This window comes from Xiphophorus couchianus, chromosome 1, assembly GCF_001444195.1.
Source record: "Xiphophorus couchianus chromosome 1, X_couchianus-1.0, whole genome shotgun sequence".
NCBI lineage: Eukaryota > Metazoa > Chordata > Actinopteri > Cyprinodontiformes > Poeciliidae > Xiphophorus > Xiphophorus couchianus.
In genome coordinates, this window is record NC_040228.1 from 3,350,955 (window position 1) to 3,377,567 (window position 26,613).

Below are 26,613 nucleotides of genomic sequence, written 5' to 3' on the forward strand. Positions count from 1 at the left end.
TTGTCTACATTTTTAATCATAAGCCAACATGGAGACAGCTACAGGTCAGACAAAGGTTGAAAGTAATCTGGAAATTCTTTTTCCTAATCCTTCAAATCCAAGATGGCTGACTTGCTAACACTGCTATTAACAACGATGTTAGCTGCAAAAATAAAACTGTTTCTCCTACTCTTATTTTGGATATAGTAATCAGTGACCTCCACTGAACAATCTTGTTTAAAGGGGTAAAATGCTGTCAAATCACATTACTGAGTTTTATTTGAATGGAATTAGCTAAGTGACTGAATGCCACAGCTAGCAAATGCTACATGTTTTGCAATATAGGACTACCACAGTCTCGATCCGAGTTCCAAACAATACATGGGAAAAAGAATTGTGCTACTGAAATAATCATATTCAGTGAATTATAATATGCTTCTGATGAAGTTTGTTTGCCACATTAAAAATACCCTTTTGAAAATAACATCTTTAAGCAAGTATTAAACATGTTAGGCATTAAACCCATATTACTATGTCATAAAGGGTTTTTTTATATCTTGAATACTGTTTTCATCAGCTGTAAGAAAATCATCACAATAAACAGGAATAAAGGATTATAAATATTAAGTATTAAGGCATTGCAAGTCTTACAGTAGTTTACTTTTTGACAGCATCAGACTGGTCAGCTGATAATGACTGGTCAGAGTTATCAGCTGACGGAGGGTGCCTGCAGTTTCCTCTGACGTAGTTTTGTGAGTAGCATGAATGCTGATTGACTGATAAAACTGCATCCAACTGAACGGCCTCTTGTGGTGACAAGTAAAATCATCTAAACTTTTTCAGTCTGAATTTTTATTTTTTATTTAACCACAACATAGAATGGAAAATTATTGTATTTGAGCTACTGTAGGCATTTTAAAACTAAAACCCTTTTCTTTGGCGTAACACATTCACACATCTATCAATCAATACTTCATTATTCAGCAGACTACGCTGGTTTCAGCATTCTTCTGCAGCAGACAGTAGTCATTCTTTCTCTCCCCCTTCTTCTCATTCTTTTTATCGCTTGACTGAGACTGAAGGCTCTCTTTGGAGAGCTTTTTCAGACGGTGCCTGTCCACTCAAATGAGTCCATTGTGTCCAGCTGCAGTCCAGCTGCTCAGACTCAGAGAGGATTTTCTGAAGAACTGAATAGAAACCGCTGCAGTGCGGGTTGCTTTTTGCACACGCTTGTGAAATGTGGTGTGTCAACTACAGTGGGCGTTTGCCAAGTGGGCTCCACACAACTCCATCACGTCCTCATCAGGAGTTGTACAATAACAGGCTGACTAGAGCGATTTACAAAGTCAAAATTTGGCAAAACGTTTTCTCATCACCATGGCAACACAGCCAGAACCAAGTTTAGAAGCCTCCAGCGTGCCGTGCGTCACGGGGAGGAATTCTGGGAGCAATTACTGAGCGGGAATGTGGGGAGGGAGGAGGAGCCAGCGTGGCAAAGAATGTCTGAGTGAGAGAAAACTGTAGCTGTTATTAGCAAGAAGGCGCAAGAGAACCTCCTTAGGTGGAGCATAGGATTTTGGGCTTGGCTTGTTTTGAAAAATGTTGCTCATCCGTAATGATTTAACGTCAACCCGACAGTAGTTACCAACACCTGACACGCCTGTCAGCAGCCTTATCTACGGCATTATTTCAAATCATAATATATACGATTTCACAATTGCTCAAGAACAACTGGTCATGGTTTTATTACAGAGGATTTCCTCCTTTAAATGAACCTTTACCCTATCAGTGTCGTCCCCCACACATTCTTTAATAGCAAAATACATCCTGTTCTCTCAATACACTCCCATCAGTTATTTCTTCATTTCTGTTCTGCATCCAACATCCACAAAACTCTTGACTCTTGAAAACTTTATGCATCACTAATTGTCAAGAGATTTGCTCAGTCCCAAAAGCTGTTGCAAAATCTTTAACTCTTGACTTTTATACATGACTGAAATTAGTCCCAAAACCCTCCATCCCCGATGAACTTGCTGCATATCGTCATGTGCCACTTTTTATTGGGGATTTAAGAGCTGGAGCAACACAAAGTAATCCGTCAATGTGACCTGAAAGAACGATACAATGAGACCCCTAAATAAAGTCCAGTACAACTAATGAGTTTTGATTACTTAAAGGCGGAGTATTATGTAAAATAAACTTTTTTTACGTTATGGTACAATCTTATTCCATCAAAAACATACCCAGAGTGTTGCTTTGATTCTTTTATGCATGTTTGAGAAATCCTTTAATCTCCCGTGGCAACCATTCAACTGTGCAAAATGCCTGGGTGGGCCTAGCAACGCCTTCAAGGACAAAGCTCCTCCTTCTGCCTCGCAGAGCAGCTCTTCCCCCTTTAGCTCCTTCAGACTAGCCCTCAGAAATTAGCAAGCACTTGGTGGAAATGCGCATGTGCTGAGCTCATTAAAGGAGCTACTTCTCCAATTGAGAGTCTGTGTCCAGCTACAAATATTGAAACAAGATGACATGTGCTGCTGAAATTGTTAAAGTTCTCAATGAGAATGTTTCTGGAATTCTTCCCTGCATAAACAATATACAATGTTCTCGTATGCTGACTTCATGTTACTGATCTACAGAAACAAACTAAATGCAGCAACACCAAACATTCTGAAGGTGAGGGAGAGAGAAAAGTCTAAACCTTTAGACCCAGATCTCAGCGGAGTAAATTACATGCCTGCCTTCTGAGGGGCGTGGCATATCCGCTCATAAAATCCTGGTTTCACCACAAACCCTGGACTAGTAAAAGCAGCATAAACTTACACATAACATTTTTACAGTGAAACCTTCTCCAACGTCGCCCAACTTTGAGGCACTCAACATATTACACCTCCCAAACTCCACCCTAACCTCAGACTCAAGCAGCTTCAGCATTTTTAAACTTCAGTCTGACTTTCTTTCCTCTTTTTTCTCTTATCACCTTGAATTTCCAGTCATTCTAGAAGCAACTGTAAAAGCCATTCTGTGTGGTATTCTTAATATCGCATTCCCCTTTCAGACCTGTTGCGATGGCAGAATTAACTTGGCTCATGTTAATTGGTTCTCTCGCAGCTCTCAGCGGATTAATAATTGAACTTTATGAAGTGAAAGCTTTCAAAGGTCAAGACCAAAGGAAAACGTTCTGTGTGAGATTTGCCATTACTGCAACAGACCAAGTCACACAGGTCAGAACAATAACTACATGCTCCTGCTAGCTCAGGTTTTAACAAGTAAGATTAGTTACCACAATTATACACAGCTGATGATACACAGCTCTACATTACAATGTCAACAAGCAGTTCTGAATCCATCTAAGCACTAAACAGATGCTTAAAGCAAATCAGTGGTGAAACATAACTCTCTCCAGATGAGCAGAAACAAAACTCAAGTTATTATCTTTGAACCTAAGGAGGAGTGATGTAGAGTCAACACACAGCTGGAAACCAGAGATCAGGCCCGAAATCTGGGAGTAGTGATGGACTCTGACCTGAACCTTCAGGGTCACATAAAGACAGTTACAAAGTCGGCCTTCTATCACCTGAAGAACATTTCCAGAATTAGAGAACTCTAGAGAAACTCATCCATGCAAACTGGAATGTGCTACACAGACAAACTTTACTTGATTGAATATAACTTCAACAGTACATTTTAAAAAGAGTGACAATACAAGAGTTTAACCAGTAAAATCTGTGTCTTATTAGGCATTCATTATAGTGGGGTAGATTTGACATTATTTAACCCTACTTGCTCATTTGCGTTTTACCAACGGTGATAATAAACAAACAAAAATTGGTTTATGATTAGGGCATATTACAGTAATACATGTTTTAAATAATAGAAGAAAAAAAGGTCTGTAAAGTCAAACATCTATTAAGAAAAGAGACTTAAACATAAGAAAAGAAGAAACTGTAAAACAAATGCAGCTTTTTTTCTGGACTTCCTCTAATGCTGTTTGTTTAATCATATTTGTTGTTCTGTCTTCATTTATAAATTCATTTGTCATGTGATGGGATTATCCCACCCTGCATTCACATGTTTGTAATTTTTTTGACTAGTGTTCCACCCTGAAGACCACATACTCAATGTCCTGGCTTGACTCTAAGCAGACCTCCTGACTCTTGACCTTTGACTCATCTGTCCTTCCCATCCCATTCCAGTAAACAGAGAGACTTTCAGCTAAGACAACACCCTGACCTAACCTGTGACAGCCATGTGCTAAACAACGTTAACAGCTGCAACGCTTCAACTAAATCGAGCAGTCTCTTTCATTTGCACCTTTGTGAAACATACCCCGTTAATATAAACTCTGTTAAAAAGCATGTAAAGTGACTTTGTCTGGTATTTGGCACCTGGGGGCCTTATCTGCCCTGACAGACATGAAGGATAACAAACAACTGACAGGAATCAGCTTTTCCCTTTAATCAGAAGGACAATCTGAAAAAAACTCCGTGACATCATGTCTGTTTTTGTCATTTTCTCACAAACATCCTGGACTGCCAACACAGACGGTTCGCCGATAACAGAACTCTGATCAGTGATTCAGCTTTTCTCCACATCGGGCCACTGCACCTGGTTGGAATGTTCCACACACCTGCAAATTGTCTACACCCAAGTGTCCGCCATCTGTATGATGGTGTGTGTGTGTGTGTGTGTGTGTGTGTGTGTGTCTCCACTCCTCCAGTGAGTCATCATGAGCTTCTTAAGGTCTTTGTCGACCCACAATGCAAATCTTTGTCCATCTTCTGCTAATGTCGAAAAAACACAATTCCTTAATTTCAGTGTTTCCATTAAATAAGAAATTAAATAAAAGTCCCACGTAAATAAATTTGTTCAGGCTGTTACTGCACAATCTGTCACAGAAGGATGATACGTACCTTTGGTTCATTTGCTCAGACGCTGAAGAAATACTTCTGGATTATTCTTAAACGTACTTCAACAAAGTCTAATATTTTAATTTGTATTAATTCAAATGTTACTTGTTATAAGACATATTTTCCTAGACAATGCTATAATTCTAATAAATAATTATCATAATTTAAATTCAAAGATTATAATTCAATAGAAAATTGTGTATTGGACCCATGAGACTGTTAGCTACTGTCAATGCAGCCTCTCATGGACTTATCACAGACAAAAAAAGAACTTTATTTTTATGATTGGATTTTGTATGACATAACTAAATGTGTTATTGGACTGTACAAGAACATATACCAAGTGTTCATTGGTAAAACAAATTGGATCATTTAACACCGGCACATAGGTTTACTTGATTTAGTTTTTTTCAGCAGAAGTCTAGCAAAATGTGGTTAAGCTGGTTTTATTTTCATTTCTTGTTATTCTCTGCACTACTTTTATAACTACAATGGTATTAAAAAGAAAAACCAAATACAAATACCCTCCTTGGAAGTATTTTTGTTAGCACATGGGGAAATTAGCCAATGGATCGAGTTTCTGGAACCAATGGTGCAGTGACACGCGATAAGTCATTAAAAACATGCCACGAAATGATCCTCCAACTACTTCCTGTTGTCTTGTTCTTCGTCGCTTGTTGTAACATCCGGCTGTTGATCATGTGACTCGTGGGATACCAAAAAAGTATTTCCTGTCCAGTTTTGTGAAATAAACCAATTTTGATACGAACAAAACAAAAAAACAAAAAACATCTCATCCTAGTGGTAAAACTCTTCATTTTTTCAAAATTGCTCCATTTCCATTGATCAAATTTATTTTTGAAGTGTTTAATTGCGCATTTGTACTGTGAATGGAAACACAGCCGTGTGAGGTGTGCTGCATATTCTCGCACTACTACCCAGAGACAAACTGTCCCATCCAACAGCTCTGAGGTGAAATTGAGGGAAGAAATGTGTGAGTGAGTTACAACTGACAGTCTTTGTGAAAGCATTTCTTCAGCAGAAGCCTCACGGAAATAACCTCTGATGGTTTGTGCCGGTAATGAATGACGTGTTGAGAGAAAAACAGCCAAAAGGTCAGCCAGCTTTTCACACAGGACTAGAAAGAAGCTTGACAGTCTCTTGGCTGGAAGTGCAAAGGAGATTTCTGACTATTCATTCTTTGTTTCAGATAAGCCTGCTCAGACTTTGCACATTTTCTGTGGGTGTTCTGGAGACGAATGTGAGCCCCCCCCCCCGAGAAAAAAAGGGATGGTCCCACAGAGAAAAACAGCTCCACCGTGCCAGACAGCTAGGACCAGAAAAGGCAGCCTTTTCCAGTAAAGAAGAGTTTCAATATACAGACGTCAACTGTGAGCCAACTTATGTTTTAAATGATTGCATTAGGTCGTATTAACATCAAAGGCTCCCGTTGTAACCAAACATGACTGTTCAAATAAAAAAGTGATAACCTTTTTAAGTGAATATCCCATTGACGGGATTTGTGATTCATCAGTTGTTACTGTCTTGTGACTTTCCAGATTAAATAGATCTTCCATTTAATCTTCCCTTTGAGTCAAGAGACAGTTTAAAAGATAACTACATTTGTATGTCTCATCTTAAACTTGTTCATAGATAATAAAAAAAAAATCAAGACAGGATCCTCTGTTTTATCTTACCACGCATCATGTTTTACTGAGAGGCTGTTGCTGTGAGGACAGATATTAGAGAGAGTGAAAAACCAAAATGTTCAATTCACTATGTTAGACTTGGAAAGGTGTTTGAATGAATACATGAATATTCATCATATGTGAGGAGTTATCAACCTTTGTAAGTAATAAAAAATGTAATTCCGTAAAAAAAAAGTTATGCATTAAATCTATTTAATTAATTAATTAAAATACTAAGTTACAGTCTTGGTCCTAATAATGATGCCTTGCAGTGTCTTTTTGTAGGTACCTGAGTGGACAAAAGGGCAAAAGCACAAGCCAGCCTTTAAAGTCTTTTGGTTCTATCTGTTTATAAAGTGCAGATTCCCAACAAACATCATATTTAAAAGACTGAAAATAAAAGTGAAATAACTATAAATAAACGTATATAACAACATTGAAGCAAAAGCTGATTTGTAATTCTGGATATTTAGAGTGTGTTTTACTCACTTAGTGCTAATCTCCAGACGTTATCTCTATTACCAGATTCATTACAGGCACACAGCCCTTTGTAAATATTAGGTGATGATATCATTTAGCACCAGGTGAAATCTCCAAATATTTATTGGACATTTTTCTCCATTGAACATAAATGAGAAAGAAATGGAATGGTGCTGCTTTCCACTGATGCTAATTCCTAAAAAAAAACATAAAAACTCTTAAACTTCAGTGTACTTCTGCTAATATTTTGTTATATAAGTAAGTGATTTCTTACTGAGTACGCTAGAAAAGCCGATATCTTTTCACTTAAAAGACTCTTTAAAAGCCTCTCTCTTTGTCACAAAGAAAAGCTTACAGAGGCAGACTAATCTCCATCATTCATCAAAACATGATCTCTTTTACGCTCGTTATCTTCCCCTTACCTTAATGTTTGTTTTGCTCTAGGTGTGGCAGCCTTACAGACCAGACTAAATGAACCAAAAAAATGCACTAAATGCTTCTCTGTTAAAGGACCTAGCGTGACTGATGTGGCTATTATCTGAAAACTGAGAGAAGACTGATAATTATCTAAAAAAGTGATTTTTTTAATCTTTAATTCATACCTTTACTACTTTTAGCAATGCCAATTGCTCCCAAATAAAGACAAGATTTATTTATTTATTTAATTTAGCTTTAGCTGTGGTGTTAATACGTCGCCTTTCAAAACATTTTCTTATGCACCGACTTCATGGTTTTGCTTTACAGGAATCTGTTTTGTTTTCATTCTCAATGATGGCACAAGAATGGTTTCAATTTAATCATGTTTTAATATCCGGCTTCATGTTTCTGCATGAAAATCAAAACTAAGGAAAGATTTGACTGAAAAGTGAAACGGTTGAGCTAAAATGTTTTCTTAGGACCAGTTTTTACCAACGCGTCACACAATGTGTGGGAAGACATTTCTATTTCCAAATCATAAGTATTATCATTGCTTAACAGCTTGAAGTGATTTTGAAACAGTGGTGACAGACAGGTGTGTTATAAAACACCCAGTTGTTGTAGCCCTCAAACATGCACTATAGGAAAAACTGCAGAGGCCCAAAAACCCCCAATAGCACACCAGATTTTAATCTTTGTTACAGGCCAAGTAGTTTGGTGTGAGTCTGTGGAATGTGCTTGTGTTAAAAAGCAGCAGGAGGGCCCCTGAAATATGTTTACTGCTGCAGAAAGTCATTGTTCTCAGGTATCTACTAACAGTCTGTGGAATTGTTCCTTTGTTTGACCGTATCCTTTATGGGAAGGGGTGGTGGGCAATGGGACAGACATCCGGCTCTGCGAGACAGACAACAAACAGTGTTGCACATAACATCTGGAACAAAACTATGCTTCAAACACACATTAGAGTTTCTGTTGGATTTATTTGTCAGACATGGTGCAATTCTTCAGACAGTTTAAGATGCCGCAGTGAGAGATAAGTATAAACCAGTTGATGACATGTAGCGTAATTGCTTGTTTCAGTTGAAATAGTCACTCACCATGAGTGACATGACCTCATCCAGTCCATCGCATGGGGTGATGACATTAGGTGAGTAAAATTCCCTGAAATTAGCTAAAATCAGGGTGGAGGGTGTGTGACATTACACTGTAATAACACCAACATGGTTGTTGTCAGTTAGCAAGTTAAGCAACACATTTTTGAATTTAAAGTGAGTTTTTGTAATTCCATTATATTTGGACCAGACTGAATACGTCACTAGTTTGAGTTTGACCTTATTGGAAGTAGTTTCCAATAAGGTCCAATAATAAACTAAATTATATAAACAGAAAAAGTATTAGATTATTTCACTTATAACAAGATATTTTTCCAATGTTATAAGTAAAATATTATCCCAATGGAACTAGTAATTTTTCATCAATACTAAGGAATTATTGACTTAAAATAAACTCATATCTTGCTGAAAAGTTACCTGTGAGTTAGTTTTGTGTCTTATTTGAAGTGTATTAAGGTATGTTCACTAGACCCAAAATACTTTGCATGAGTTTGTACTTTTGCAGTGTAGAAGTATGAACTTGATTTTATACTCATCTATAGCATCATCCAACAAATTACCATCCATGTTAACTTGGTTGTAACATTCTTTCTTAATTAGTGTTTTCAATAAAGAATCAATCATGTTAAAATTCTTTCTAAATCCATAATGCAGTGGTGATTAAATAAGAAATTAAAACAAGCTTTTTTTTTTTTTTTTTACACTAAATGTCCAACTATTATTGTCAATTATTTTCTACAAAACTTTCCTTCACATCCCTCAGGAGAGCTGAGGAGTACAATGATGTGGTTTTGAGTACCTCTGTGTGGAAAACAGGGAGGAGACATTAAGGGGTGGACTGAGGGGCGGACCTGTTAGTCCACGCGCTTATATATTCTAAAAGGCTTCCCCATCTCCTCCTGCCGCTTGTCTGTGAGCTCCAATTTCTGTCCCCTCAGCCTCTCTCTCTCTCTTTGACTCACAGTCTGTCTCACTGAGTCTCAACACTCTAGAGCAACCATGCAAACTACCAGGCAAACTGCATACTCCATGCGCTCCTCTACCAGCAGCAGGGCCCCTGCCATGTCCATCACCCGCACCTCCGCTCCTGTCTACAAAGCCCAGTCCATCCACGGCGGTGCTGGCGGCTCCCGCATCAGCGTGTCCTCCAGCTACAGAAGCTCCCTGGGAACCGGGATGGGAGCCGGGATGGGAGGCGGAGCCGGGGCCGGGGGGTTCTCCAGCAGCGTCCAGGTGAGCGGGAACAGCGCAGACATCATGGGCAATGAGAAGTTCGCCATGCAGAACCTGAATGACCGACTGGCGAACTACCTGGAGACGGTGAGGAACCTGGAGAAGGCCAACCACAAGCTGGAGATAAAGATCAAAGAGGCCCTGGAGAAGAGCGGACCTGACTTCAGAGACTACAGCAAATACCAGCCCATCATTGATGACCTGAGGAAGAAGGTAAGGAGGGAAGTGTGGGGGGATGAAATGGGCAGACATGGGAATGTGTTTATTAAGAAGTGTTGAAAAGAAAATATGTGATGGACCGCTAGAGTGAAAAAGGAGAACCACAATGAGATGTTGGGGGAAATGAAAGATTTGGGATCTGTTGACCTCAAAAGAAATCAATCCAGTACAGTAAAAATTGCAATATCTAACATTACAAATGTGATAAAACTAATGAACAGCTCTGGCTTCTTATTAAAATGCAACTCGTACATGCGTCAAGGCATTTTCTGTTTTAATAAATTCCTACGCTGAATGCCAGAGGGGCCCAAAGTCTCCACCGGAAACAGTATGGAGGAGGAATGTAACAGAGTCAGCGATCGCACAGACAGGAAACCAAAGCATAACAAAAGTGGAAAAAGTCCAACTTTAAAAGTCAACTTCCAGGGCCATTCATTACAGTTTCAACTATGATTTTCTTTCATTGGATCTAGCTGAACAATAGCAGAAAAGGCAGATCACACAGAAAAGGGAATGTCAAGAGATGACAATCTCTGTATCTTCTGTATGCCAGCCTAAGATCTTACTAATAAGTCTGCCACTCAAATGAGTAATAAGCTAGAAGTAGTTGGTTTACAGATGTTTACTTCATATTCTATAAAAAGAGGTCAGAATGAGTTAGAATGAGTCAAAGGAGTTTTTTTCATCTAATGAAACCATTCCATTTGTGTTGGCTAGGTTCCTTCAGTATTGGGAAACCCAAAAAGTACTTTTGTTCTAACCCTTTGAGTAGCAGTTCAGAAGCATCAAGGTCAACAGAAGTGGAATTTATTTTTTAAAATCTGAAGCAAAAAATGATATAAAGGGGTTTATCTTTCAAATCACATAACAGAAAATACTTTATTAAACTGGGTTTGTTTTACAAATACAAAGGGAGCAAAGTTCATATAAACAAACATTGGGGGGTAAGGGTTGGCTATTTTTTGTCTTGCTTAAAACAGATAATTGCTCAGTTAGTGCCCTTCCACCTCAGTTTTATCTGAGAAAACAGTGACTGTCACAGCAAAGCTAAAACAGATCAACACACTAAGTCAACTATCCATGGAGAAACCCACATACACACACAATCACAAGACTGGACAAGCACACACACACACGCACGCACACACACAACCACCAAATCACCACCTGGGTCATGCAAATGTTAACAGGATAGATCCTGCTCTCTGGAGCAGAAGAGCTGCCTGGCAGTTTTTTATTGGCTCATGGACTTTGTCACCTGGTTGCCTACCTGCTGTTCATGCCAGCCTTATCAACCTTACCGTGACTGCTAAAGCAAACCACCTGGTTTTAAAAGTGGTTAACTCTCACTGTCCCTGAATGCACCAACAGGCAGTGACATTTTCTCTCTAATCCTTTTATAGGTTCATGAAATAAGCAAATTTTATGATCCTTTAGTTTAAAGTTGATGTTTTGTTTGTTGTGTCAGAATATATTTTTAAGTTTTCAATATTTCTCAAAGAGCTAAACCAGTACAATTGTAAAAATGTGTGTCATGTTTTATATTTAGCAACTTCTGTTGCTGCTACCAGTAAGTATCGATCCTGGCTTGGCATAAATGTACACAACCAGTAAAACTTTCGTTTTTTACATTACCTTCTAAGCTTAGCTTTTAGTCAGAATACTTTAAGGTTCTAATACTATTTTCAAAAGCATTTATCAAAGACATTGCAGGACCATTTAAAAATTTGTGTTATATTTAGCTACTTGAGTGCTGCTACTGCCAGCTAGTTAGCTGAGGTTTGCTTAATAGTACGAAAACAAGCTAGCTTAGCTTCTTCCTTCCAATGTTAGTTAAAGCCCTTTATAGAGCAATTTTAACTAAATTAGTTGTAAATCTCCTTTAGGTTAGCTCCGAGTAGGTGTAATACTTTTTAACTTTAATCAGTCTTTAGCTTGGCGTAGCTTAGCTAGTTTCAAATTAACATATGCAACATGAAAAACTACCTACAAATCAGATTATTGTGCTGAAAAGGATAAGTGGTATCTGTTTTTTTGAGTATTTTTTTTTTTGGTGTAGTTTATTTCTTCAACTCTAAGACGTATTAAGATTTGTTTTGTTTAACATTTTCCAGATTTTTGATGCCACCACCGACAATGCCCGACTGGTTCTCAACATCGACAATGCTCGTCTGGCAGCCGATGACTTCAGAGTAAAGTAAGACCCGCCTGCTATGCCGCTAATATTGTAAAACACAAAGGCAGACATCTGTGGGCACACACCCTGTTTTACTACAGAATGGGTCTGGGTAGTGCAATGAATAAATCCTGTCATGATCTAAGGAGGCAGTCATTTGTCTCGTAGTCATAAATCAGCACCCTTGCATCATAAGCGGTGGAGACGCTGCAGTTGTGTCATAGACGTAAGCAAACACAGCTGGCCAGTGGCAGCAGAATTGAATGGTGACCTCTAAATTTTGTGTACATTCAGTCCTAAAGAAACAAACACAAAAGATTTGATCCTTGACTACATTACATGTAATTCCATAACACAAGATATTCCTGATGATAATTTAGTATCTGTTATATGCTGTTTGTGGTTGTGTATTGTTCAGATACGAGTCTGAGCTGGCCATTCGTCAGTCTGTGGAGGCCGACATCGTCGGTCTGAGGAAACTCATCGATGACACCAACCTGAGCCGCATGAACCTGGAGAGTGAGATCGAAACCCTGAAAGAAGAGCTCATCCACCTCAAAAAGAACCATGAAAATGTGAGTTTAAAGCCAACGCTATTCCAGCTATGCTACTGCACTGCACAAATATACTTCAAGAAATACTCCTGAAAACACTTGAGCAAAGGTCCACACCCTTGAGGTATCTGGATAAATATTTGCACACAAGCTCATCTTAATAACTCCTGCTGTAGACATTTACCTAAAGCACACAAAGATGCCGTGTGGTCAGCTGCAGGGCGTTCTTAAAAACAGGCGTGAGAAAACTCCACGTTTAAATCTGCTAAGACATCTAAAATATCTGTGTGTGAATTCTGTGGGAAGCCTCATCATAAAATTCCTTACAGTCCATACTTGGAAACAGCACCGCAGAATTAAAATGATTGGGATTCGAGCAGAGAAGCCAAAACACAGCCATTTGTTTACTGAGGAAAGTATTAAACTAACTATTTACGTACCCAGACAAAGATTTAGATATGACTCCTGTATATTTATCTGGCCATAGCATATGATTATGGCTTAGAGGAGGCCTGGAGTCACAGACAGGTCATGGTTCACCAGTCATCCATTGTGTTTGTTAAACATTGATTTGTTTGTGCATTTTTGAGAAGTCAAACAAGATCAAAAACAGAGATAAAAAATAAACCAAGCAAAAAATAAAACTAGTAGATCTAAGAAATAAATGCCTGGATATTTATTATTCAAGTGATGTCTGTGTGGTGCAATGCCCTCACGTTGCTGTAGGTACATAATTTTGTTCATACTACGTTTAAGCCATTACTACGTGCCCTGAATGTAAAGATGTATGCTTTAAGCTGGAGATCCTGGATTTCTACTGCAGAACTCTAATTTTGTAGTAAGAGAGGAAGCAGTACTTGAGTTGTCTTGAGTTGAACAATAAAAACCAGTTGACATTAGCCTTGAACGAAGCCCTTCACTTTAAGAACCATCTTAGCAGGCGGTAGGTCTTTGGAAGTTCTTGGTATTAGCATTTGTATTGTGACAATGAATTGGCTATGGGCTATTTGCCACTAAAATCCCGCCTGTGTACCTCATACTGACAACAAAGAGTGCAACTTCAATGTTTTTTGAGGGGTTTTTTTTTAGTCTGGACTTCATTCAATCCCCTAAAATCTCCTCAGATTTGAACTGAAAAAGTCTACAATGAACAGAATCTTTCACATTCTCTAAAACACCACTGGAGATTCATAAAGCCTTTAATATATTAACCTATTCACAAATATCTGGGCTGAAAAATCTAATTGAGCCTACAGAGCAGGTAAATTAAATATAGGATCTATTGCTTGGTGGGCAGTTGAGCAAACAAGAAGGTATAAACTATGGCAAATGGCCTGTACTTGTGTAGCACTTTATCAAATCAGAGGACTCTGCTTCACACTACATTCAGTCATTCACCCATTCACACACTGATATGGTAAGCTACATTGTAGCCACCTTGTAACTTACCATACAACCGCAGGGCCCTTTGACCACCACCAGCAGGCAAAGTGGGCAAACTGTCTTCGCCAAGGACACAATGACAAGAAGGACAGAGTGGGGGTTTTAACCATTTATCACTGGTTAGACGATGAATTCCAACCATCTGTGCCACTGTCCCCTGAATTAGGCCTTATATTGTTTGTAAAAGTATAAAGACGAAATATAGCTAGAATCTTGTCCTATTCACATCAAGTATTGGTTTGTGAGCTGAGCTCATTATTACAGTCCTAGGGTTTACTAATAATACTTGTGTCCATTTTTGTGTTTCTTTTAGGAAGTCATGGAGCTTCGTAACCAGATAGCCCAGTCTGGTGTTCACGTAGATGTTGACGCTCCAAAGGGTCAAGATCTGGCCCAGATCATGGCAGAAATTAGGGCTAAGTATGAAAAGATGGCAAAGAAGAACCAGGAGGATCTCAAAGTGTGGCATGAATCTCAGGTAAATGACTTTTTTAAAAAGCTGTCTTCACTCAAGAAAGCTTTTCTCCTTTTATCAATGATCAAGTGATTACCACATCTTTTAATTTCAGATTGTAGAAGTTCAGACACAGGTGACACAGAACACAGAGGCCCTCAAGGGCGCCCAGACAGAGATAAACGACTTGCGCAGACAGATACAAACCCTGGAGATTGAACTGGAGTCACAGAAGAGCCTGGTAAGAAGCTAGCAGTCAGCACATACTTCATTTACCTCAACACAAGCTTATCCTCCCTCACAACAATGTCCAAGTCAGCACACTCTCTTCATGTTGCTCGCCGTTACGTTGTTGACACAAGCTTTACACTCTGATGATCACTGTGTAAACCCTTAAAAACCCTTCATTGTCCTTACAGAAAGGCTCTCTGGAGGGTACGCTGAGGGACACAGAGTTGCGCTACAACATGGAGATAGAGTCCCTTAATGCTGTTCTCCTGGGCCTGGAGGCAGAGCTCACGCAGCTGAGGAACCAGATCCAGCTGCAGTCACAGGATTACGAGGCCCTGCTGAACACAAAAATGAAGCTGGAGGCCGAGATTGCAACATACAGGCGACTGCTGGACGGTGAAGACTTCAAGTGAGTACAATTTTTGCACAAACCATCTAAAGACCCTACTTCATCAAATTTGTAGAGACTAACAGAAATTTGATGTTTTCCTGTAGGCTTCAGGATGCCTTAGAAGAGCAGAAAACAATGACCAAGACCAAAGTAATGACCGTCACACAGACCCTGGTGGATGGGAAAGTGGTCTCCTCCAGCACAGAAACGAAGAACCTTTAATCATAATATGTGATTGAAAGACCCAAGAAACACTAAAACAAGAAAACAATTAGCAAAGTATTCGTTTTTATAAATGTATCAAACTTTATATGCAAGAGATACTCATAAGATCTGAGCTCTTTGTTAAGCTTCACTCCCAGGCCAACCAGTTGTTGCAGAGGCTGATAGAAATTGGATGAGAGGAAAACAAAATCATCAGTTATTTATTTAATCTTGGTTTATTTATGTCATTGTTTGCTGTCCTATAGATGTTTACAATAGTTTGCAATTGGTAGATTTTGTCAATCTATCAAGAATCTAACAAATTGAGAGAAATTTCAAATTGAAAAGGGTCCAATTAAAAACCATTTCAAAATACATCTTTTTGCCTTTGGTTTTCCTTTTTCCCAATTTGGTCTGTCTGCTGCTCTGTGATGATTAAACATTTAAATAAAGTTCTTTTGAAAAAAATCTGAATGTCAAACTGTGTTATTTCTTCCAGATTATCATCAAAGGGTCTTTTGCTTGGCATTGCAATTGTAAGCAAACAGTGAAAGTAATAAAAAATGGGCCTCCTAGAGTTCCTGTATGATAAGCATCATATCCTTCACTTTGTTCACTGATGATCTCTGCATTTACTTTCCATAAAACCTATACTGTGGAGATTCATACTTCAAAAATAAAAATCAAACAATTGCAGGAAGGTTAACTTTTAAGAGCTTTTAAGCCTCCAAAGTAGAGAACAGACGTTTGGGTAACGATAGGCCCTTTGAGCCGTCTGGCGTTGTTTTTCTTGGTCTGTTAGTAACACATCTCTGCCAGAATAAACTCTTCCACTTTCATTTTGAATAAAAAGGCTCTATTAGTGCAAATCATGTTAGCTTTGATCTGTTCTCTCCCAAATGAATAGAGCATTTTGTTTCAAGCCATAGTTTCTTACAGATGGAAAAAAAGGAAAAAAAATTCCTAAAGCAACTGATGAATTTATAAGCTGTTCCCCAAACGAGAGCAATTTATGTCTTTCAGATGTTGAAAATACACACATTTGGTACCCTGAACATTATTTGCGCCATTAATTTTGACATGCGAGACTCACTTCCTGTTATCTCCCAGTTTCCATGAAAAGTCAGCACACATTTAGTCTTTTATAGATATATTGCCTGAAAGGGGCAAAGTCTAAAAAAGGTACAAATGTAATAAAGATAGAAGAGGAGTGGCAGGGAGGAGTACTGGTATTCGGTGATATATATAAGACCCCCAAACACCTTCTTTGTTCTTCACTCTCAGCTTCCAGCTTGTCTGTTCCAACTTGTGTCAATTTTGCCTTTGATTGATCAGCAAACTTCTCTCAGCCATGGAGTCTCTGTATAGACGCCAGTCCTCCCAAACCCTTGGGTACTCCAGTGCCTCTGGCAGACCGGCAACAGGGTATGCTTACAGCGTAAGCGGAGGCGCTGGGGGCCATGGAACCAGGATCTCCACTGCTTCATATTCCACTCGGGTTGGCAGTGGCTTTGGTGGGGGGTATGACTACCAATCCTCTGAGTCAGGCTCTGGAACCTTGGCAATTGGAAATGAAAAGATTGCCATGCAGAATCTGAATGACCGTCTTGCCAACTACCTGGAGACGGTTAGGAATCTAGAGAAGGCCAACAAAAGTCTGGAGATCAAGATCAGGGAGGTCGTTGAGAAGAGAGGGCCCTTGGAAGGACGGGACTATAGCAAATACTACGCCACCATCACGGAGCTGAAAGGCAAGGTGAGCAAAAAGCTTTATCATGATAACGGATGGACAGCTCACACTTTTATGTAACATTTTAGCCCTTTCTTAAAACCCCTGTACATGGGTGTTTTATAAGGTTTACTCAGTAGGTCATTGTTCTGATTGGAAGAAGGCACTTCAAGGGCCCCTATCAGATAAATTACTCATGTCATAGCACAAAATACCAAAAGTACCAAAACACTCCGTCCATTCATCTACATATTTTTGGTAACTGTTATTCAGTTTGGTGGTACCTAGCTCCTATAGTCGACAGCCAAGAGGGGAGTTGCATCCAAGGCAGTTTTCCAGTAAATCACAAGACCTATGTCAGTCATCCGGACTGAGCTTTAAGAGCTTCAGTGCTTTAGTTTAAGAACTGGAGTTAGTTTATATGGCAAGATAACGCATCAAAATGTCTTTTTAGTTGTACTTCGTGTGAAACCTTGTGAATGTCTTTTCAGGCTTAGGCAATAGTCAATTATGGCTAAGCTACTTTACACCTTCTACATGGCAAAGGCTCTGGTTATCTGCACTGATATGTAAACATTTACAACCACAATCAGTTGATAAAACTTGCGGCAACAAAAGTTTATTGCCTATTAAAGGTCAGCGATTGACTCGACCCAATTCAGCTACATTTTGTGATGGAAGTTACTTGAAAACTGAAAATACATAAAAATCATTGGAAAAGAAACGTTCCATTACAAATAAAATAATTTTATTTTCTTGAAACCTTTCAGATCTTTGACATGGTCAAAGGCAACGCCCATCTTGCAATTGCAGTTGACAATGCACGACTGACGTCAGATGACTTCAGAGTCAAGTGAGTATTTAATGATGGTTTCAAAATGAAAGTTTATTCCTGGCATCACAAACCTGTCTAAAGTAAGGGATGCATTCACAGGATGGAGTATGAGCTGTCCATGAGGCAGACTGTGGAGGCTGACATAGCCAGACTCAGGAAGCTTCTGGATGACACTAATGTCGCACGTCTGCACCTCGAAGGGGACATTGAGTCTCTAAAAGCAGAGCTGATCACCTTGAAGAAGAACCATGAGGAAGTAAGTGCTTTTATGAGTATTGAGAAGAGAACAACTGTCCAAGGAGAATTTCATTGATCCATTTCACTATTACTCAGGTGCAAAAGAACCAACATTCTTGCCAAAATGCTTGTTTCTTAACTTCTTTGCATAGGATGACCCGTCTAACCTTTCAGGAAATCACTCCCTGACTATTTCCTCCCCAACAGGATGTCACTGAGCTGCGTGCCCAGATTGCGCACGCTGGCGTCCGTGTGGATGTTGATGCTCCTAAAGGCCACGACCTGGCCAGAATAATGGAGGAAATGAGAGAGAAGTATGAGAGGATAGCACTCAAGAACCAGGAAGAACTCAAAGCATGGCATCATTCTCAGGTACAACACAATTCAGCTCAGAAGCTATAAATTGAGGGTAGATTTTGAATTACTGAATTACGGTATGTATTTTTGAAGTATTACTTGTAGAAACTACATATATTATTTTGTATTTAGATCACAGAGGTGCAGGTCCAGGTGACTGAGAGCTCGACAGCTCTGAAGGAGGCCACGACAACGATGAGCGAAACTAGGAGGAGACAACAAGCCTTGGACATTGAACTTCAATCCACGCTCAGTTTGGTAACAATCACTTTATGGAATCCTCACTCTTATAATGCCATCCTGGGATGGGATTTCACATAATATTATTCACATAAGAGAATTTAGAAATAATAGTGACAAACTACTGACTGTAAAAATGTTACACAGCTAACTGCTACACAGCGCCAACCAAACCTTAACATGTAATGTTCTTCTTATCTAAGCTGAAAAATGTCGTTTTCTGACAGAAAGCCTCCTTGGAGGCCACCCTGCGTGACATCGAGATACGGTATAACATGGAGGTGGAGAAGTACAATGCGATCATCCTGAGGCTGCAGGAAGAGCTAGCTAAGATCCGCTCCGACATTCAGCAAAACTCACGAGAGTACGAAAACTTGCTGAACATCAAGGAGAAGCTGGAGGCTGAGATCATGGAGTACAGGAGGCTGATGGATGGAGGCGCTGACTTACAGTGAGTATGAAGAGACACAATGGGCAAGATGCAAAAGTGCAGGTGGTGCAGGTTCAGGTGATGAAAGAATTGAGTGAATAACCACACAAAACAAGCAGTTGTTCAGCCCAAACATGATTTTGCATATCTAATTTAAATAAGCTTATGCAAAGACTGATGGAGTATCATTGATAGGGAAAGTAAAAGGGATTCTTCTGTGTCCATGCAACGTTTCAAATGCTGGATTTTAACAAGGCTGCCTTTACCTTAAAGTATCAAAACATCATATTTAACTGTAAACTATGACTAACTGTATTTTTTCTCCTCTTTTTCAATCTAACAGACTGGAGGACGCTCTTGAGCAAAAGACGGTACAGACTAAAGTGGTGACAGTCACTCATACTCTGGTGGATGGGAAAGTGGTGTCACAAAGCCAGGATGTTAAATCCAGCGAACAAACCTTGTAATAACCAGAATAAAACCTGAAAGTAAAAATTGCAAATCATGTGTGTGACTTTTTTTGGTGCTTTTGATGAGTTGTAGAAGCACTTTGTGCTACTTTGGGCTGGTCTATCATCAAAAAGCAGGACAATGTTTTTGTGTTAAAAAAAGCTTAAAGTTCAGACAGGGTTTGTTTGGTAACAAAAATAAAGAAAGAAAAATAATTAGCATCAATACAATTATTAGAAAAAATTGTGATGAATAATAGAAAAGGTTTCAATGGTCTTTCCCCCTTATCTGTATGACGTGAACACTTCCATTCTCTATTATATGAAATACCTTTTTAAGAACTACATGTAAAAGTGTTCATTCCCTCATTACACATACATTAAAAATAACATAAACCCTTAGAATGTTTTGTCTGGAATGTAATTTGGCTATGCAGACCAGCGAGAGCTGTGTAAATGATTGATTTGAAAGGAGTGGGCGTATCTAGAGCATACGTGTCTGTGTTCTCAGGCAGTTAATAAAGCGTTTGGCATTCAGTACAAGCAGACATCGCGATTACAGACATGTAACCCATCAACAAGTGCAACTGTATTGGATTTGCTTTAACTCCACATGCCATTCTTTTGTACTGGAAAAGAGTGATGATGCCAGTTGCTGAGAGATGGTGCAGGATGACACTGGATATTGGAAAGTTTCCTATAATTACGTCTGCCTGGCAGGAGTGCAAATAATGAGTATGTAATGGTTGATATGGTTTTATTTTGGATGTCCAGAACCTTCAGAAGTGTGGGTTCAGTTTTCATACCTATTATTTCTAATGTTGGGCCATCATAGAAATATATGTCTACAGTGAACTTCTTCCATATGTAGGATATTTTAACTTCTTTTTATGTCTGCTGTCCAGAAGTTAAAAATTGCTTTGAGTTTATTTAAAATATAATGGACTCAGAAAAAAAGTCCGGGGGGGAAAGTTTACAGGAAAAGGAGAGAAGAGAAGAGAAAGAAGATTGAAGAAATTACAAGTCAACACTCAAAGTCTGCAGAAAGAGAAAAAAAAAACTAGACCAAGAAACCATAGCAACAGACAACATGCATATATAATATCAATTATCACTGAAAACTTAACACACAATGTTTTTAGTGGTTGCTGCAGTTCAATGTAGAGTGAATCTGAAAAACACCTGAATCCAAACACCTTTGACTATTCAAGATTTATTCATTATTTGTCTGTGCTGTTTCCCAAAGGTAGAAGTTAAGTTGGGTGAGTGAGGAAAATATCTTCATTTATTAAAAATTTCACATGAACTGAATACTTTAATCACTGAAATCAACACAAACTAAGAAACAAGAATGAGGATGCAAGAAGGAATGTCCTCTCCATACACACTAATTGGTTTTTGGTGCCCTTCCTTTTCCTTCTACACAACTAAGTCGACACTGACTTCAGGAAATTCTTTCTACTTCTGAGAAATTCCCTCTGACCTCCGGTACTACGCCTTGTCCGATTATCGGCCAGCAGCCTTTACTCCCATGCCATGTTGGTGGCGGTCAGTGAGGTCTTGTCTGTCGCTTTCTGTTTATTTGAGTTTATATCAGTCTAAACTCCTGTGAACCGTCCAAAACAAATAACCCCTTTTGAGCCTCAGCTGAATCAAGGCATAAATAACACTGGGCGTGAGCCTGAGCTGTTCATGCAGATATATAGAAAAAGGGACAATTTATTGGTTAGGAACATGTTTGGAAAGAAGATGATGACTATACTTACAAACTACTGCACTTAGTCTTCTGCTAATCACTAACTTTTCCAGTTCCAGCAGCTGTTGGGTAAAGTATTTGTGGCTGTATGCTATAGGGAGTCTTTGAAGCAGCTCCACCAAATGCCATTATGGGAATGATCATAAAGCTGTCTTTTCTGATTATCTAAATGACTTTTAGTGGGTTCTGTTATCACATGAATCCATATGCTTTATATTATGGTCTCCCAATAAGATGCTGTTGATGCAAAACTGAAAAGAGAGGAATTTCATGCTGGAAAGATGAAGGGTTTATAGGGGCAGGAAGAGAAAAACAAAGTACAGTTCTGTATGGTAAGCCTGGTACCCTCAGTGGGCCTCAAAGGGAGCTTTTCCCTTTCTACTCTGCAGAGTGGGTGGGTTTGCTTCAGGCAGTTACTCCCTTTATGTCTTAAACTCGATCCAAGGAAAAAAAGGGTCATTATGATTCCATGCACGTTTTTTCTCCGCAGTGAATTAAATCACTGATAACTACATAAAGGTCCATGCTTTTACTAATTCTATCCCAAAGGGAAGCATTGCATTTTTTCCAACCCCAGGAACCATTTTTGAGATTTTACTGAAGTAATTCCCCAACTTTTTTGTGTGCATCTCAGGATCTACATAGTTCAAACACGACTTAAAGGGCCTTTTGTTTAATGGATGTTTGAGGTTGGAGTAAAACTATTTGATTCCTACAAAACACGTAACAATACATGAATGACTTGTTTGCATCCTGGGTTGAAAGTGGCTTCATAAAGAAGCTGTTGACTTTTCTTACTTCATACTTTAAACCCTTCATTAATCTAGTTAGGAAGTGTTATGGAGCTTGGTGCTTCTGTAGTTTTCTCTGGGTACTCTTGTTTCTTCCCAAAGTCAAAAAACATATGTCTGGTAGACAAGGCCGTACCTCTTGCCATTCTGCAGTTTTTAGCACAATCAAGTAACTGTTGCCTTCAGTTGTTATGAAAATGCTGTATATATCAAACATGACTTTGCATCATAACTGACAGATTTGAACTGCCTTCAAATTGGCGTCTGTCTCTCTAAAAACTTCATAACCTTTCCAACCCTCAGCAACAGCAATGGTTCTCCATGATGCTCTTCACTCCTCAATGAAGACATTTTTAATCCAAAAAGAACTGGACTGAGAAGTAGTTTGCATGATGAGCTCAGCAGACTCAGCAGTGTCACAAGGCATTTGCTAATTGCTGCTGCTGCTAGTCTTGAGGTGCATAGCAGGAGTGAGCATTAAGGCAACCTCAAACGGTTGCCATGGGAAATTCAAGGATTCCTCAAATGTGCATGAAGGAAACAACGCAACATCTCAGGTATGTTTTTTATGAGGGAATAACATTATAATGTGGTATATAGCTCACAAAAGTGAATTTTTCAATGACCAGTCACATGAAATGTCAATAAAATATGCTAAAAGTTTTTAATATGCAGAAGTGGGAAAATTATTCAAAAGAGGGATTACTGTTGCAAGACCATGCACAAACTTTTGCATTGCAGCACCTGTCAGTGTCAGCGCATATCATTGTGTACAGGCACACTAAAGCTATTCTTCAAGTAACAATAACAGTAAATATGTAACTGGTTCAGGAATGAGGTGACGTTGCTCTGAGATAAATCCTCCCCACAGCTCTCCCACACTGAGAAAAATGTTTTCAAACTGATTTAAACTGACAATCTTTAAGAGTGTCGACACCGGTAAATGGTGCAAACACACACACACTAAAAATGAGGTTAAACACAGATGAACTCCACATATCTTTGTTGCAGTTGAATTGCATCAGCCAGACTGCAGCTTTCATAAGCCATCATTCACAGAAACCTTTTAATTAATGTTAACTAGAACAGCCTGGTGGTTGTTATCGACACAAGTCAAGAGTTAATGTAAACTGTTTGAGAAATCAGAACTTTCTCCGAGTCACACACGAGTCAATCTTAGCAGGTCAGGGTCCTGCGATAAAAAAGAAGAAGGAAAAAACAACAGTTTTAAATCCCTCTTCCTTTTCGCAATAAAACAGTTCATCACGTACAAACAATGAATCATCTCCCACTTTCACACACAAGAAAACGTCATGTGTGATTCCCTCTGCCCCACACATCTGGAGGGTGTGACCAGTCAGGTCAGTCATCCAGTGCTCCCAGTTCATTAAGCCTCCTCCCAGTGAGGCCAAAACAAGGAAATAATGGGTTGTAGAAAGGAGGCACTGCACAGCGCTGGGGAAAGCATTTGCCATCTTACACATTTCTACTGTTTTTGCTTTAGTGTCATTCGATGCAACCTGTTAACTTAATAGATGGTCATGCAACACATTGACGATGGCAAGCTACTGGAGGAGTCTGACACAGACAGAAGGAGAAGTTTGAAGAATGATGTAAGTTTTCTGTGCTGTTTTTAGAATTGTAGTCTGTTTGTAGTTGTAACAATGGCAACAGACGAACTGAACGAAGTGTGTTGGCCACATACTGGTCTTCTTTAGATCATTATCCTGCTTGGGACAATCCCAGACCATCATACCATCACCACCATGTTTGACAATTGCTATGTTGTTAATTTACCAAAATGCACATTCTTAAAAAAGTTCCACTTTTTTTTCAGAGGAAAACAAATATTTTCTGAAGAAGTGAAAGATGTTTCCTGTCAAACTGGAGTCAGACTAGCCATGGGAACTCTCCAATGGATTCCTGGTCTCTTTCTTATTGTTAAAACATGAACTCTGACCTCAATCAAACCAAGTCTAAGTCAGTCTAGATGGTGGCAATTACTCTTTCACAGCTCTGCATGTGTGTAGGGAGATTGAGAGAAACAAGAAAAGGTCAAAAGGTGAAAGCTGCTGAAGATTAGCTGCCAGAAAAAACACAAAATGCTAGAAATACGTTGAACAGACAGGACACAGGAAGTGGACCTAATCAAACCCTGAAATCAAAATCCAAACAGTGACGAGTAAATGTTTTACTAAAACAGTGATTCATCCAATAAAATGAGACTGTCAAGCAGTGATGGCTCAATAAAATTAACTGGAAATGACATCTGAGAAGAAACATGTTTTCCCTTCTGTTGATCTGCCAGTGTGTTTGATGCTGTAGACGGGAAATGACTACAAAGGGGGAAAAGGACCAGGAGGGCAAGAAGATAACAGGCTGGGGAGGAGAAAAGGTGAGAAGGTGAGGGACATATGAAAAGAGGCGAAAAAACTGGTGGGAGAACAGAGAGCAGAAGAGGTGAAGAAGGAGGAGCAGAAAGGAGATTAAGTAAGACCAGAGCTGGGAACACATCCATCATGCAGCCACTGTTTGCTCCATCCCCCACACTCTACTTCTCCATTTTTCCAGAGCTGCTGTGTGGGGAGCAAGCTGGAAATCCAGGGCTCACTTCCCAAACTGAAAGGCTTCATTGGCTGAACTTGTTGAGTTGACTCATTCGTCTGGTTTCTGTGGAAACTAACCAAAAGAACTTGGTGACCAGAGAGCTGCGCGCCGCACGCCCAAAGGAGTACGATGATTGCCGCCTATGCTGTACTAAAAATACAGCAGCGAGGCTCTCTCTGCTGCGCTTTCATCCCGCCTAGACCAGCTCCTGCAGAAAGAGCCTCCGCAGCAGAGTTCATAGGTTAAAGGCATACAGAGTCCATTGTTTCTCCTTTTAGAGGCCTTAATCTTGTTATCCGAAGCAGTTTCAATAACCTTGACATTCCTTAAATGAGTAAACCGCTCACATTCCAGAGCAGAGGGTAAATGATTGAAAGTTCAAGTGAGACACAGCAGCTCTATTCTTGGCTGAAACATATTAAACTACATGCGCTCCTTCGAATGGTTTTCACAACAAACTATAAAGTTCTGACAAGAAATCTTTTACAAGTGCATTTATTATATCTTATTATATTATAAGAATAAAGTAACCCTTGATGAATGAAAACCATGTGAAACACAAAAAAACTACAGAGCAAATCTTTGCTTGCCATCTGAACAAAGCCTTTAGTTTAAAAGCGACCATTCTATGTTTTCACATGTCTAAAATCAGATTGACGGAGTACACTGCCTATCATTAAAAAAAACACATTTTACAATTACTTCAGATACAGCAAAATGTAATTTTAAGACCTCTAATCAGCAGTGCTTTGCAAAAGCATTCAGCCCTCTTGAACTTTCTTACTTTTTTATGTTAAACCCACAAAATTCATTGTATTTTACTGGGATTTTATAAAGCAGGCCAACACAAAGCAATGCGTAATTGTAAATAGGTACATGGTTTTAAATTTCTTTTAAAAATTAAAAAAGTGTGGAGGCCATTTGTCCTCATTGTATTCTCTGATTGGACATTTAGGGTGGTTCTCCCACTGGAAGAGAAACCTCCCTCCTAGTCTTTTGTAGGTTTTCTTCTGGGATGAAACTAGATAAGTTTGGTCAGAAATAAAAGTTGGGTCCTTACAATGGCCCTTCAGGGCCTCTTTATTTAACAACTGTCTAATAACAAAAGCTATTTTCCTAAAACCTTCTACAGGCCGTTTGACTGCGACGTCACGCTGTTAAGAAAACAGCCCTCTCCACCATGACAGACATCAACATATACTGTGCGCACGTTAACTCCTGTAAAGCTTGTCATAAAACAGACAGTTGGTAGGATAATATCTCTGTCATTTAGTTGATTTCACTGTAAAAAATGATCACAGGGTGCACAAACAGACAAGGATGCAAACCCAACTTGTCATTTTATTGTAAACCCTTTGATGAATAAAGACCACAATGATGGAAAGCAGCCATCAATCCTAAGGACTGGCAGCCCTCGGTGTATTTGGTTACACAGTGAACACTACAATATGAAAAGATTAATATCATATACTTCAGTTAGTAAGCTCACTAAGATGCAATCAAATCTAATATTATGGTGAAGGTCTAATCATTAGTAACCATGGAGAAGATGACCCACCACCATGAAGCCTAGCATGTACGAAAAATACTTTTGTCTTCTCTGGTGTAAGGGGAAAAATTGTTTATGACATTGTGATATGTGGCATAAATTCAGGCAAAGTCAGCAATTTGGTCAACTCAACAAAAACATCAGG

At 39.2% G+C, this 26,613-nt stretch overlaps 2 protein-coding genes and 1 long non-coding RNA gene across 3 annotated transcripts; all 3 read left to right on the forward strand.

Annotated features, from left to right (window-relative positions):
* Positions 1–5,760: 5,760 nt before the first annotated feature.
* Positions 5,761–7,289, forward strand: LOC114149027 (uncharacterized). The gene is made up of 2 exons (XR_003596422.1): positions 5,761–6,001; positions 6,097–7,289. It is a non-coding gene; the product is annotated as an uncharacterized LOC114149027 (long non-coding RNA).
* Positions 7,290–9,466: 2,177 nt separating this feature from the next.
* LOC114147793 (keratin, type I cytoskeletal 18-like) lies at positions 9,467–15,956 on the forward strand. Its single transcript, XM_028022461.1, has 7 exons — positions 9,467–10,029; positions 12,150–12,232; positions 12,630–12,786; positions 14,522–14,686; positions 14,778–14,903; positions 15,082–15,302; positions 15,389–15,956. Exons 1-7 carry the CDS (start codon positions 9,583–9,585, stop codon positions 15,504–15,506), a joined length of 1,317 nt encoding a protein of 438 aa, XP_027878262.1. The 5' UTR covers positions 9,467–9,582; the 3' UTR covers positions 15,507–15,956.
* Positions 15,957–16,754: 798 nt separating this feature from the next.
* Positions 16,755–19,818, forward strand: LOC114147853 (keratin, type I cytoskeletal 18-like). The gene is made up of 7 exons (XM_028022586.1): positions 16,755–17,244; positions 17,988–18,070; positions 18,152–18,308; positions 18,497–18,661; positions 18,779–18,904; positions 19,114–19,337; positions 19,660–19,818. Exons 1-7 carry the CDS (start codon positions 16,840–16,842, stop codon positions 19,781–19,783), a joined length of 1,284 nt encoding a protein of 427 aa, XP_027878387.1. The 5' UTR covers positions 16,755–16,839; the 3' UTR covers positions 19,784–19,818.
* The last annotated feature ends 6,795 nt before the right edge of the window (positions 19,819–26,613 follow it).